The following is a 14,670-nucleotide window of genomic DNA, read 5'->3' on the forward strand; positions in this document are numbered from 1 at the left end:
CGTTGATATTTTTATGGAAGAAATCTTTGAATATGGCAATTAAAAAAAAGGACGTTGTTTATGACGCGACTTAGTGATTTCTATTCGTAGGCTTTCTTTTCTCATTTATATATTTTAGTAGTTACAAAACTCTTCTTTTTTTTAGTAATATACTTAAGGAAATTACAGAATTTAGTTATAAGTGAACATGGCGGAATATTTGGAAGCAGGGGACAGCGAGGTTAGTGTAATGCAAATCAATGCTTGTTTCGTCTTTGATTACGACTACACACTACTTTTTATTAGTTAGTCAGTAGGTTTTCCAATGAAAGAATTGCTTTCTATGTCTTTAGATGGAATCTGAGGAAGATGAGAAACCAGCGGAGCGTAAAAAGCCTAAACGTAAAGCTGCCGTTCAAAGCGATGATGAAGAAGACGATGAGGGTTTGTGCTTTATTATGATCTCTTCACCGTCAATGTCTTAAGTAAGACACTTAGAAGCTACAAAAAATATTAAATAGTTGCTTCCACATCATTTAAAAATGTTATATTTTCTTAAAACTGTGCCAAGGTAAGTAGGGCAGTGTATGTCATCGCGTTTTGCGTTTCGTATTTATCATCGTATTTTATAAAGTGCACTTAAATTATTTATTATAATTATTACAAAAGCAACCCAGTATAAAACACTATTTATTAAAACTAAACTATGTTTGTTTTTACCTATTTTAGATGATGAAGAGCGCCTCCGCGAGGAGTTAAAAGATTTGATTGACGATGCACCAATAGAGGAGTCTGGAAGCGACGGAGAGGACTCAGATGCTAGTGAAGGTCCAAAGAAAAGAAAAAAGAGTGATGATGAATTGGATGACCGGCTGGAGGACGAGGATTATGACTTGATTGAAGAGAATTTGGGTGTTAAAGTTGCAAGAGTAAGTAGTTATTTGACAAAAATGGTTTATAAATTTAACAAATATATGAAAATTAATTCTCAGAGTTACCAGCTGAATAAGCCATTTTTTAATAAAATATAAGTTAATGTTCACCTTTTCTGTATTCTCACAAGGCTGAAAGTGATTTGAAATAATCTTAACCACAGATAATTCAAACAAGAGATGAATTAAATGGGTAATATTTTTTAATGTTGTATAAATTGAATTTTCTAGAACAAATTCAAAAGATTGAGACGTTTGGAAGATGATGATAGTGACAACGAAGGAGCAGATGATCCAGAGCTAGAGAGGGAAGTTATTGCTGAGAAGCTATTTGTTGGTGGTTCCGATGAGGTAAGATCCTTAAAATTATGGGTATTGTATGATTAAAGCATATCCAATGTACCTTATACATTTGGTTATGTATGGCTATATATATATAAATTAATTGATAAATGTTTTTCCTTTGTCAAGAACTATTATTAAGAGTTATTCTGTATGTTAGTTTTATTTTAGTTAATACTGTTTAATTACAGTTAATTATACAAAATAGAGAATTTATTTAGCATACATAATGTCCGAATTCCAATATAATATTATAAGAAACATAATTTTGTGTTTGATATAGGAGGATGAAAATCGTTCAGAATCAGCTGCACCAAGAGAAGTAGAATATGATGATGACAATGAGGATTTGGAGTCAGATGCTGATGATTTTATTGTAGACGATGATGGTAGACCAATAGCGGAAAGGAAGAAAAAACGGAAACCAATTTTTACAGACGCGTATGATAATTTATATAAATAATATGAAATATTGTATTATCTAATTACTTGTTAAGTATACAGAACATAAGACCGAAGTTTAACTCTACTTATGTAGATGTGGATTTTGTTAAATAGTATTCAACAGAGAAATACCTTTTTTTTTAATATAATCATAACTTTTAATTATGCTCTCAATTTTATTTTTTTTTTCATGCTACAACAATAATTAATTTGCTTAACAGTTCACTACAAGAAGGTCAAGACATATTCGGTGTTGATTTTGATTATGATGAGTTTGACAAATATGGTGAAGAAGATTATGAGGATGAGGAGGATGAGGACTTGGATGAATATATCGAGGATGAGGAAGAAGATGGTGAGTTCTTATTTTAAAGTGTATATTTTTAAAATGTTATAAATATGGTTTAAAAGTCTAAGATGAATAATATGATATGAAAAACATGAACATAACATTCACACTTGTCACAACAAAAGTCTAAATTTGAAGATCTCTCATGTATTTAATAATCTCGTGTATTGTGTTAGTAGTTTGTTTAATGTGAGGCATTGTTAAAATTAGTAATAAATATAGTACTCTCAGGACATCATGTACTAAACAAGCTTTCTAATAATCTATAAAATACCATAATTCAAATTGAATTAAAACAATTAATATGTAGTCCATTCAGAAAGTAAGAATGAGAAAAGGTTAAGAGTTATGTTATTGGTATTACATTACTTCCAGAAAGATTTATACTTAAACAACATATTGAGATTTTTTCTTTATTAGTCAGTTATGTAAATTGTATATCAGAATTGTTTGTCTATTGAAATTAACTGACGTTAGATTAATGTAGTGTTTTTTATCTAAAAGGTGAAAGAAGAAGAACTAAAAAAGGCAAAGCAAAAAGACCCAGCAAGAAGTCTATATTTGAAATATATGAGCCAAGTGAGCTGAAGAGGAGTCACTTCACAGATTTGGATAATGAGGTATAATAAAAGATTAAGCATGTTAGGTTATGATAAGAATTAAGGTAGTTCTGCTGCTATTTAATTGAGATCCTGAGTTCGATTCTCAGGTCGGCTCAGAATAAAATCTGATCATAGTTTCCTCAAGATAGATATAATTAGTTGTAAAGTTGCAGTTTTCGCGGCTAACTTCTCAGATGAACAGACAATACACTGCACATAGTTGTGCACACATTCTGGCCCAATAATGTCTTCATAGTTTGGTTGGTAGCGTCGTAAGCTCACGCCGCTGTGTTTGGTCAGGTGGATATTTTTTACATTTCTCAATTCATTAAAGTATGTATGCTTAATTTCATTCTAGATACGTAAAACAGATGTACCGGAGCGAATGCAAATCCGAGAAGTACCCATAACACCTGTGGAGGAAGGTAGTACTGAATTAGAAGATGAAGCAGAGTGGATCTACAAACAAGCCTTCCTAAAACCTCCGGTCTCAAAGGCAGATGCACAAGAGTCAAGAGAACGGTCCAGAAGGTTTGTCTTATATTAATCACATTCAGGCAAAAAGCAAAGTTTAAAATTCATCTGGGTTTGCTGATGGCAAATATCATGAGAAAATCTGCATGTGGATCTCCAACCTTTTTCCTTAACGGATAGGAGGCCTTTGCCCACTATTACGATATTTACAAGCTTAAATAGTTTATTTAATTAGCAGACAAAAACAGTGTAATAATTGCCTCTGACTAATTTAATTAAACTTTAAAACAGGGGCTCCAGTACCGTTGTAAAGATCCGTCAAGCCTTGGACTTCATGAGGAATCAAACATTAGAAGTTCCATTCATAGCTTTCTATCGTAAGGAATATGTTCAACCTGAACTTAGCATAAATGATCTTTGGAAGGTCTACAAATACGACGCTAAGGTAAAACTAAAGTATATGATTTTTTTTAATTTTTAACATAAATTCAATCTTTAAGGTTAAAATGGATGTCTAGATTTTTATAACACCTCCTTTGTCGATCTCCGTGATCGAGTAGTGTGTACACCGGTTTTCATGGGTACGCCTACTCCGAGGTCCCGGGTTCGATTCCCGGCCGAGTCGATGTAGAAAAAGTTCATTAGCTTTCTATGTTGTCTTGGGTCTGGATGTTTGTGGTATCGTCGTTACTTCTGATATCCATAACACAAGTGCTTTAGCTACTTACATTGGGATCAGAGTAATGTATGTGATGTTGTCCAATATTTATTTATTTATTATATTTATTATAACATGCTTTTTTTCCAGTGGTGTCAATTGAAACAGCGAAAGGAAAACTTACTTCGTCTAGTAGAAAATATGCGTGAGTTCCAGCTGGATAAGGTGATGGTTGATCCTGATGCTCCACTGCCTGAGAACATGAGGCTCATACGGGATGAGGATATAGAAAGGTTTGTTGTTATAATGTACTGTATATAAGATTATATTTGTTAAAACTACTGCATAAAAAAAGTGATTAGTAATGATTTATGGTACAAATATAATGCTAAGGTGGTATTACTTATCGTTACATTTCCTTGTTGGCTACCTTATAAGGTGGCAGAACTCGAGGTACTGGGTTCAAACCCCAGGTTGGGCTAAGAAATAAGTTATTGGATTGAGATATATTCTACTAATGCTGCCTAACTAAAAAGGCAATAGAGTTTTGCACAAACTTGTGCATTAACATGTCTGGCTCAAATTTGGCAGGTTCGGATATATTTAATATAATATAACAATAATTTGTTTCAGAATGAAGAATGTACAAACCCCAGAAGAGCTTCGCGATGTACACGCACATTTCTTCCTGTACTACTCTAATGATTTGCCGGAAATGCAAAAGGTGCAACGGACAAAGGAAAGAAAAAAAGAATTGGAAGAAAAAAAGTAAGGACTAGTAGATTTAATCTTCGTTTTATATTCAAAACTGTAGAAAATTTTCTAGTTTGGATAAATCGAATAATTTACTCATTTGTTGTCAGATGGCACTTTTCAATCAATTTATAATCACCGTGTACCATGTATCTATTCTTTTAATAATATACAATATTAGAATTGCAAGAATTCAAGTGATAAATAAACATTTATTTATGAAACGAAAAAAAAAGTTAAATAAAATGTGAAAGTTTATAATGATCGATGATCATTCAAAGACCCAATCGACCGATCGCTCCGTCGGTCGCGGCAGTCGGTCGCGGCAGTCGGTCCCATGTACAAAGCTTACGATGAGCTCGTGTAACGCAAGCCGCTATGGCTCCCGGCCGCAGACGGCAGGCGCGCGAGGAGGCGGAGCGCGCAGGGGAGGACCCCGACGAGGCGGCCGCCGCCGTGCTGGCCGCGCAGCCCGACGCCGACGAGCCCGACGTCAAGTACGCCGTGCGCTCCGGGCCCTACGAGCTGTGCCGGAAGGCCGGCATCGGTCAGTACACCATAGCATACATTATCGATAACGAATTATTTATTAAATATTAAAATTACAAAATGTAAAGTTTCATTAGAAATGTTCCTTAAAATAAGAATCCGCTCTACCGTTTTTAGTATAAATTTTAAACTGTAAAATACCAAACTACTCATTTATTCATTGAGTACGGATATTTTTCAAAACAAAAACAAATCAGAGGTAATTTTATAGGGTTATAATTCATTTTATGTTTCTACCGTCGGCAGAGCCACTGGTGAAAAAGTTCGGTCTGACTCCCGAGCAATTCGCCGAGAACGTGCGCGACAACTACCAGCGTCACGAGGTGGAGCAGCCGCCCGTGCCGCCGCTGGAGGCCGCCGAGCCGCTCGTGAGTATCGTAGCATAGGAGAGAGACGGGCCGCCCGGCGCGCGCACTGACCGCCCACGTGCCCGCAGACGCCCAAGGGCTGCTCGCCGACGGAGGTGCTGCGGCGCGCGGTGTACATGTGCGGCATGCAGCTGGCCCGCGAGCCGCAGCTGCGCGTCACGCTGCGCGACGCGCTGCGCGAGCGCGCCACCGTCAGCGTGCGCCCCACGCCGCGCGGCCTCAAGGAGATCGACGAGAGCCACGCCTGCTTCAGGTGCCGCCCTCCCCGTTTCCGTAGTCCGTGCGTTGCTCGGTGCCCGTGTGTCCGTTCGTAGTGTAACAGAACGTTTCGTCCTCAGTATGAAGTACCTCAAAAGGAAGCCAGTCCGCGACCTGACGGGCGACCAGTTCCTAAAGCTCACGATCGCTGTCGAGGATAAGTTGCTAGAGATAAATATTAGTGAGCAGATTGAGGGTAACACCGGCCCCAGCTATTTAGAAGAATTGAAGCAGTTGTACCAAAAGGTAAAAAAAAATATTGTCGTTTTTCATGCATGGTAATTCTTGGATAATGCGTTTGTAAATAAGTTAAATATAAAGTAGTATAATAATATGTCATACACGTTTTAATTACCGGAATGGTATGATTAAAGTTATTCTGTCAAGAAATTCTCAGAGTTGACAAAGCGTAAGATGTTTGGCAATGTTATATTCTTTTGCGTATTATACAAACGAAAACATGTATTTTAAAGTATATGTATAATTGCCTTTACTTCAGGATGAATTCGCGGCAACAGTTCAAGCTTGGAACGAGCTGAGAGCAGAAGCAGTCACACTTGCTCTCACTAAGATAGTAATGCCAGAGCTTAGACGAGAATTACAGGCTGTGCTATTGCAAGAATCCAAAGAATATGTCCTCAAGTGAGTAGAAATGGTTAAATCAATTATAAGTAGTCTCAATATGTTTATTTCTATGTATTTATGACTAATTATATCAACATTGCAGGTGTTGTCGCCGAAAACTGTACGATTGGCTCAAGGTCGCCCCTTACGAGTCCAGAGTTTCCGATGACGACGATGAAGAATGGGATGCATCTAATGGTATGTGAAAAATATGATCGATGGCAGCTTAGAATTATACATATCATATTAAACATTTTATTACTATTCATTAGTAACATTAGCTAAGGCTAAGCTGTTGGTTCGAATTACAAACACTCGTACTATACCTCGGTACAGTTGTGTGGCCCTCGTGCTCAGTGCTCACACCACCGGTGTGTCCGTACAGGGCTGCGCGTGATGTCGGTGGCGTACGTGCCGGACCGCGCGCACTGCGCCTTCGCGTGCGTGGTGTCGGCGGGCGAGGTGGCCGACCACCTGCGCCTGCCGCACCTGCTGCTGCGCCGCAACGCCTGGGACGCGCTGGAGCGCCGCAACAAGGAGGCCGACATGACGGCGCTGCGACGGTTAGTTGGACTCACTTACGCTGTTTACTTATTCTAGGCAATATAGCGGTGGGGCTATTTCGAAGATTTAGGTAAAATTAAAAGTACGAATTACAAGTTTATCAATTAACTTATATTAATTTTGTAGAATTAAAGATTCGTGAAAGTACTTTTATCCGTTCTATATTTTTTATTTCTTGACTAAAAAAATAATTATATACTTTGCAGATTTATTCTTCGCAAGAAACCACACGTTATAGTTATAGGCGGTGAGTCTCGCGACGCACTCAACATCAAAGCAGATGTCACAGAATGCGTACAGCAGCTAGTGGAAGACGAACAGTTCCCTCGCATTCCAGTAGAAATTGCAGACAATACTATAAGCAAAATATATAGCAACAGTATCAAAGGACGAGTGAGTTGATAGAAAAATAATAACTTTTTTAATTATACAAATGAATTAAGTTAATACATGCACTGTGTAATACTCTTTAGTATAACGTAATATTGTTCTCCAGAATGACTTCAGAGAATACCCGGACACATTAAGGCAGGCGATATGCCAAGCTCGTTTATTACAAGACCCTCTCATGGAAATATCACAACTTTGTGGGCCGGACGAAGAAATATTATGTCTTAGATATCACCCGCTGCAAGATCACATAACGAAAGAAGACTTACTCGAAGGAATAGAGTTGGAATTCGTTAACCGTGTGAATGAAGTTGGTGTAGATGTTAATGAAGCAGTTTTAACGGGAAGGGGAATGGAACTATTGCAATTTGTATGTGGTTTAGGTCCAAGGAAAGCTCAAGCACTGATCAAATTATTCAAACAAACTAATCAGAAATTAGAAAATAGAACGCAACTCGTAACAGTATGTCACATGGGTCCAAAGGTATTTATTAACTGTTCTGGTTTCATTAAAATTGATACAAATAGCCTGGGCGACAGCACAGAGGCATATATAGAAGTTTTGGATGGTTCTCGTGTTCATCCAGAAACTTATGAATGGGCCAGGAAAATGGCCGTCGATGCCTTGGAATATGAAGACGAAGACGCAAATCCTGCAGGTGCTTTAGAAGAAATCCTCGAGGCACCAGAAAGACTTAAAGACTTGGACCTAGATGCATTCGCAGAAGAATTAGAGAGACAAGGTTTCGGTAACAAGAGCATTACGTTATACGATATACGAGCGGAACTGAACTCTAGGTACAAGGACCTTAGGGTATCTTATCGTTCGGCAACTGCTGAAGAATTGTTCGATATGCTTACCAAAGAGTCTCCTGAAACATTCTATGTAGGAAAATTAGTATTAGCAACTGTAATCGGTATCACGCACAGGAAACCTCAAAGAGAAATGTTAGACCAAGCGAATCCGGTGAGAAACGATGAGACTGGTCTGTGGGAGTGTCCCTTCTGCCACAAAAATGATTTTCCTGAGCTTTCAGAGGTAATGTTAATAATATAATCTTGCTTCCAAAAATCACAATTTATGTCAATATTTAAAATAAAAAGAATCTTTGAAACACGATTGATAAGATGTATTTGTACTTATTGAAATTTGTTGTAAATTTCAAGGTATGGAATCATTTCGACGCGGGTGCATGTCCCGGACAAGCGACGGGTGTGAGAATTCGTCTCGACAACGGCCTCTCAGGATATATTCACATAAAAAATCTGTCGGATCGACACGTAACAGATCCTACGGAGCGGGTACGAATAGGGCAAACCATACACTGCCGAATACTAAAAATAGATGTTGAAAGATTTTCCGTTGATTGTTCCTCAAAATCATCAGATTTATTAGATAAAAACAATGAATGGAGGTAAGCATCTAATTTTTTCTATATTTAATTTTTTTTCCCTCTATTAACGCTTAGATGTAGCTAGATACCACATCTATATAAAAAAATTGTAGTCGACTTTTGACCACTGTGTAAACACTTATTTTATTATATGGAAAATATTAATTTAGCGTGAGTATTTGTAATCAGTTGAGATATTTCATTTAAGACCATCGAAAGATCCATATTACGATCAAGAGTCCGAAGAAAAAGACGTCCGCAAGGATACCGAAGCCAAACAGACGAAAGAGCGCTTGCAATATGTGAAGAGAGTGATTGTGCATCCAGCCTTCCACAATATCAGCTTCGCAGAGGCAGAAAAACTCATGGAGAACATGGCGCAAGGAGAAGTCATCGTCAGACCGAGTAGTAAGGTATGTGTGTTTTTCATTTTTAAGTCCCAGTAGAATTATAAAAGAAATGGCGTTAACATAAAACCTCGATATTACAGGGCTCTGATCACCTCACTGTGACATGGAAGGTGGCAGATGGTATATGCCAGCATATTGATGTGCGAGAAGAGGGCAAAGAAAATGCCTTCTCTCTAGGTTTGTACTTTTTCGATTTGAATTTTTTGCTTTCTGCTGTACACTAAATTATTATATTTATTAACCCGTTTATTATAACAGGCCGAAGTCTGTGGATACAAGGGTCGGAGTTCGAGGATTTGGATGAAATCATCGCCCGTCACGTTACCCCAATGGCGAGCCACGCGCGTGACCTTATATCCTACAAGTACTACAAGCCGCTCGGTGGCATGAGAGACAAAGCCGAGGAAATCCTCAAGGAGGAGAAGGCCAAAAATGCAAACAAGATTCACTACGTCATATCCGCCGCGAAAAACCACCCCGGCAGATTTCTCCTGTCCTACCTGCCGAGGGCGAGGTGCACGCACGAGTACGTGTCGGTGACCCCCGACGGGTACAAGTTCAGGCAGCGGATGTTCGACTCGCTCGGCAGTCTGCTGAAGTGGTTCAAGGAGCACTTCCGGGACCCGCCGCCCTCGGGCACGCCCATGCAGCGCACGCCAGCGCTGCGCACGCCGCACGGCGGGCTCACCTCCGCCATGTACCACACGCCCGCGCCGCACACGCCCGCCTTCCACACGCCGGCGCACACGCCCGGCCCCGCCTACATCAACACGCCCTACACGCCCTCCGCGCAGACGCCCTACATGACGCCCTTCGCGACCACGCCGCGCCAGCCCGACTTCCTGGCGCCGGCCGTCCCGCGCCACAAGCAGGTGCAGCTGCCGGTGTACACGGAGCCGTCCGACTGGCAGAAGGCGGCCGAGGACTGGGTGCGGCACCGCTCCGTGCGCGACACGCCCGCCACGCCGCGCAGCAGCGAGGGCATGTCCACGCCGCGCGAGTCCAGCCGCACGCCGCGGATGGACTCGCGCTCCACGCCGCGCCACGAGCTGCGCGCCACCCCGCGCCACGACCTGCGCTCCACGCCGCGGCACGACGGGCGCGGCACGCCGCACGGGCACGGCTCGGGCCGCTCGTCGCGCGCGCACTCGGTGCGCTCCACGCCGCACACCAACACGTCGCCGCGCTCCATGTCGCTCGGCGACGCCACGCCGCTGTACGACGAGAACTAGGCCGCGGCCGACTGGACGCGTTTTTACATTTGTACGGACCGGGCGCCGCTCGGTGCTCGTCGCGGGACGTTCGCGGAAGCTTGTCGGCTAGTGTATCGTGAATTCATCGGAATTAAATATTACTCGTCTTATATTAGACATATCTATGCTCTTCACTCGTGCTATTTTTCTTGTTTCTTGTGTATTTCGCGACCGTGGTGGAGCTTCGATTGCAGTGTTTAGAAGTTTATGAAATAGCTAAATGAATTGAAGAGACAGGCCTCGGAATGAGTAGATAGCAAAGGTATATAATAGTCGAAGATGTTGATTTCTCTCTAAATATAATAAATCGAGATGTTGTAGTCGATGACGTTTTGCCCTCGGATGCACTGTTTTTTTAAGTTGAGGCGTTTTAATTATATCGATAGGTACGCCGGTTTTGTCCATTGTATACAATTATGAAACTTATGACTATTTATTATTTTAATTCGAAAAATTTAGGCAATAATAATAATAATAATTGTATCTCTATATTTTTTTAATATACCAAGTAGTTGGTAGCATTTAAAAATGTAATCCTTCCAAATATGTCAAGTGTCAGACGATGCCTCCGTATGGTTCAGTGATGTAACTACGGCTCACAATCAAACCGAAAAAAACAATAGAAATGCCTTATAGATGGTTAGTGACGTAACAGACACACGATGTATTCTGTCGTTAACTCGCGGGAAAATTAATAAAGGTTATGACAAACATTTTTCTGTTTTCTTTAATCCAAGCTGAAACTGTGATCGTTGCTTTTGTTCTACATTTGATGCCGTAATACCTACCTAATTCCGTAGTCACTTTGCTCTAAACAGGACGTATTCGGTAACTACTTTTTAAAACACAAAAATTCATTTTTAAAGCTGGGCGTATTAAATTATGTTCTGAATAAGAATACCTCATGCCTATTTTACCTTTATTACCCGTATAGAATATATTCAGCTGTAAACTATAGAATTTAGTTGTGTCAAGAGTACCTATACTTGTACCTCATAACAATACATATTCTGTATGTGTGTGTGTGAATCGCATTGGCATGTGTACGCGTGTGTATGATATATAGAATGTGATATATAAAATGAGTGTGACATAAATATTTTCATAGGCAGGTAGACGAGCAAATTGGTCTGCCGATGGTAAGTATCACCACCACCATGCATGTGGGCAAAGTAATAAAAATTTATCATCCCTTACATTGCCAATATGTCACCATTATCTTGGGAACTAAGATGATAAGTACCTTGTGCCTGTAATAACATTGGCTAACTCACCTTACCATTGAAACACACTACCAGCAGCAATGCTTGCTGCTTGGTTGTAGAAAATGTAGGATAGGGTTTGCGTCTTGGGTTTTTTGTACGCCCTGCACAGACGATAAAGAAGGACCTGGCAGACACCAATGATGTAAGTCAAACATGTTCGGTTTAGCCCAAACATTGCATCCCAACCTGTGACAGGAGAGACTGAGGACAAAAGTCATATTTGACTGAAGTTACAAATCATCTGCAAAGCTACAAATCTTTGTAGACGTAATTTATTAATAAATAAAATGTCAATTCCAGGGGAAAAATTGTGAACCCTGTGCTTGTGTGTTGAGTCCATGGCATTGTTACAAATTTTTTTTTTTATAAAAATGAATGAAGACCATTTTCCTCAGCAAAAACCACGCTAGAGATTTTAAATGTGCGCTAAAGCAAAAAACAATTTTTATGATGACATCATAAACAAAAACTTATTGCTGATGTTAAGCTTGTTCCTTATGTAAAAATATGTATAATATTTTTTTGTATAACATAATCATCTCCTCGTTTATTAATATTAACTTTTTACTTGTAGAAATATTATTAAATTCAAAATTAAACAATACTTTCACAATCACCTTTCGGAAAAATCGGTATAATCGTCATTTTACCTGATAGTAGGAACCTATTATAAGTAAAACTACTATTGTGTGAAACGATTGCGTCAAAGGAACTGGAAAATAACTCAATAATTGTTTTTTCAAAGAATTAAATTATATTAAATAAATAAAAGTACATTTATATATCTTGTGTGAAAATCAACAAATAGGTAGCAAGTACAGGCATACAAACCGATTCTTAATATCTATATAATTATGTCTTATTTATTATTGTTTTTATGAAAGATTTAAGTATTGGAATATACTGGAAAAGTTTAAAATATCTGTGGAATATTATAAAAGAATACTTTTCAACACGAAAGATGTATTGATTTTGCGAAATCGGAAACTCGATGATATGTTTGTTTTACTTGCAGTTTTTATACAGTATATATGTACCTAGCTAAGTATAAAGGTATGTAGTGCATTAAAAGCAAGAATTCTTGAAAATAACGGTTATTGGGGGAAACTCGGACGGCTAGCATCTCGCACTTACCACATTGTTATGTTGTTAAACCGAATTGAATAATTGACATGTCGGGAGCGTCTTGCAATTTGGATTTGAATAGCGCTCCGAGTTACATTTAGAAGATAAACTGTTTCTATTGAAACATGGTTCCGTAACGCTTAACAAAAAACGTGGCATCTTATTCTGCAAACATATCGTTTTATAAAATATCGTTTGACAAATATACAAATCGTTTACGTTTTATTTTGTAAATGTGCTGAATGATAAGTAATGTAGGTAAGTATTTATTTTTTATGTTGTAACCTAACCGATATAGGTAACTAAGGTAACTAAGTATAAAATGACAATGTTGTTTAATAATATTTTGTCAAATGTAGCCAGTAGTTTATTTATATACGAAATTATGATTTATAATTTTGCAAAAGTTGGTAAAATAAAAATATTATTAAATGACATGATCTCAAGCAATTTACCTATAAGCTATTCTAACCACAAGAGGAATAAAAACAAATACATTTACTTTGATATCGAATTGACGTGAGATCTTTGGTCGAAAATCGAAATAAGTAGGTACAATGTATAAAAATAAATGTAACTTGAATACTTTGAACGTTGGTCATATCATATTAATAGAAATTGCAATTTTCATATTGCGCATGTTTAATGGTTTAAGGTAAAAATGTTTACTCGAAACGACACAGATAATCTCATGTAATAAAATTCTAGATAAAGTGGCAATGTACAAGAGAACTCCACGCACTACCGCCTTCTAATATATTAAAAAAATATATGAAAAAGGGTAAGAACAAAACAATACGCAAGTACTTCAAAAAATATTCCGATGATGAACGAACTCACACAGGGCGCGTTATTTTATTTATTAACTGATAACTGTACAGTAAACCAATATATGAATTATTGCTTTTTATTCATCAAAATGTAGAATTATATACATTGAGATAATTTAATCAGACTTGTGTAATATAATTTATTCTTAAAATAACATCAATTTTCCTGTATTGAGTATGTTATACATAGGACTAGTGATAAACCCTGTTCTCCCTATTCTGGTAGCTTTTTAATTAAAATAGGCCTATACTCAATGTGTAACCATTACTGTCTTTAGGTACCATACCGACGTGAAAGGAAAGTCGTGCTTTTCATGACAAAAATATATATACTATAAAATACCCATAACATTGTACGTACAACCAATCCTAGGTTCCTACGAATTTACGAAACTACCGCACCGTTTATTTGAAACTATACTTAAGGCCTGGCCAAAAAGCAAATTATTTGTACATGGTAGTAAATACCTACCAATAGGGCCCAAATTCATGGGTGCCCAAGGGCCCCAGCATAGCTTGAGACGGCTCTGTGTGTAACCGATTTTCCTTACAGAACAACTATGACCTGATATTTGAACCTTAGTTACATACATTAGTGTTTCTAACACTAATTTGCGTTATTTCATTCACCCTTTTTTTGTTTATTAAGAATAATTATGATAGTAAGTTACAGTATTAGAACTTCGATGCAGAGTAGACTCCTTTTCTGTGCACAGGAGTTCCAAGACTTTTACCATTGGACAAACTGACGCCGTAAGAGCCTACACACCAACGTCATCGACATTCCACTCATTCGCAAGAAGCGTTTTATTTCCTCATTTCTTATACTTACAACGAAAATGTAGAATGTTCTTCCGGTATCTGTATTTCCAATCCGGACGCCGTCTTCAAGGCAAGAGTGAGTAGGCATCTTCTAGGCAAGCGCGTTCCATATTAGATTAAATCAGTACTTACTAAACAGGTATGATTGTAGACAAGCGTAAGCGTATTGCAATAAAAAAAAAGAAAACAGATGATAAAATTTATTTATTATTGAATGATTTTACCTATAACGTTTTTAGAGAACGATTAGTTAAACAATGCTGTCTGCTTCTTTCAAATTTTCGA

The 14,670-nt window shown here is 38.4% G+C and overlaps 1 protein-coding gene across 2 annotated transcripts; it reads left to right on the forward strand.

The window, feature by feature from the left end:
* Positions 1–65: 65 nt before the first annotated feature.
* LOC125068039 (transcription elongation factor SPT6) lies at positions 66–11,056 on the forward strand. Of its 2 annotated transcripts, XM_047677011.1 has the most exons (25): positions 66–220; positions 333–423; positions 709–908; positions 1,143–1,262; positions 1,537–1,694; positions 1,919–2,052; positions 2,551–2,666; positions 3,007–3,179; positions 3,414–3,567; positions 3,931–4,073; positions 4,414–4,548; positions 4,929–5,080; positions 5,329–5,450; positions 5,519–5,703; positions 5,789–5,954; positions 6,208–6,350; positions 6,436–6,530; positions 6,718–6,895; positions 7,103–7,289; positions 7,393–8,325; positions 8,454–8,701; positions 8,889–9,093; positions 9,171–9,267; positions 9,349–10,076; positions 10,122–11,056. In XM_047677011.1, exons 1-25 carry the CDS (start codon positions 188–190, stop codon positions 10,320–10,322), a joined length of 5,097 nt encoding a protein of 1,698 aa, XP_047532967.1. In that variant the 5' UTR covers positions 66–187; the 3' UTR covers positions 10,323–11,056. The 2 variants fall into 2 exon arrangements, with proteins under 2 accessions (XP_047532967.1, XP_047532966.1); XM_047677010.1 differs by having other exon boundaries at positions 9,349–11,056.
* The last annotated feature ends 3,614 nt before the right edge of the window (positions 11,057–14,670 follow it).

The sequence above is a fragment of the Vanessa atalanta genome, chromosome 13 (genome assembly GCF_905147765.1).
Source record: "Vanessa atalanta chromosome 13, ilVanAtal1.2, whole genome shotgun sequence".
Classification (NCBI taxonomy): domain Eukaryota; kingdom Metazoa; phylum Arthropoda; class Insecta; order Lepidoptera; family Nymphalidae; genus Vanessa; species Vanessa atalanta.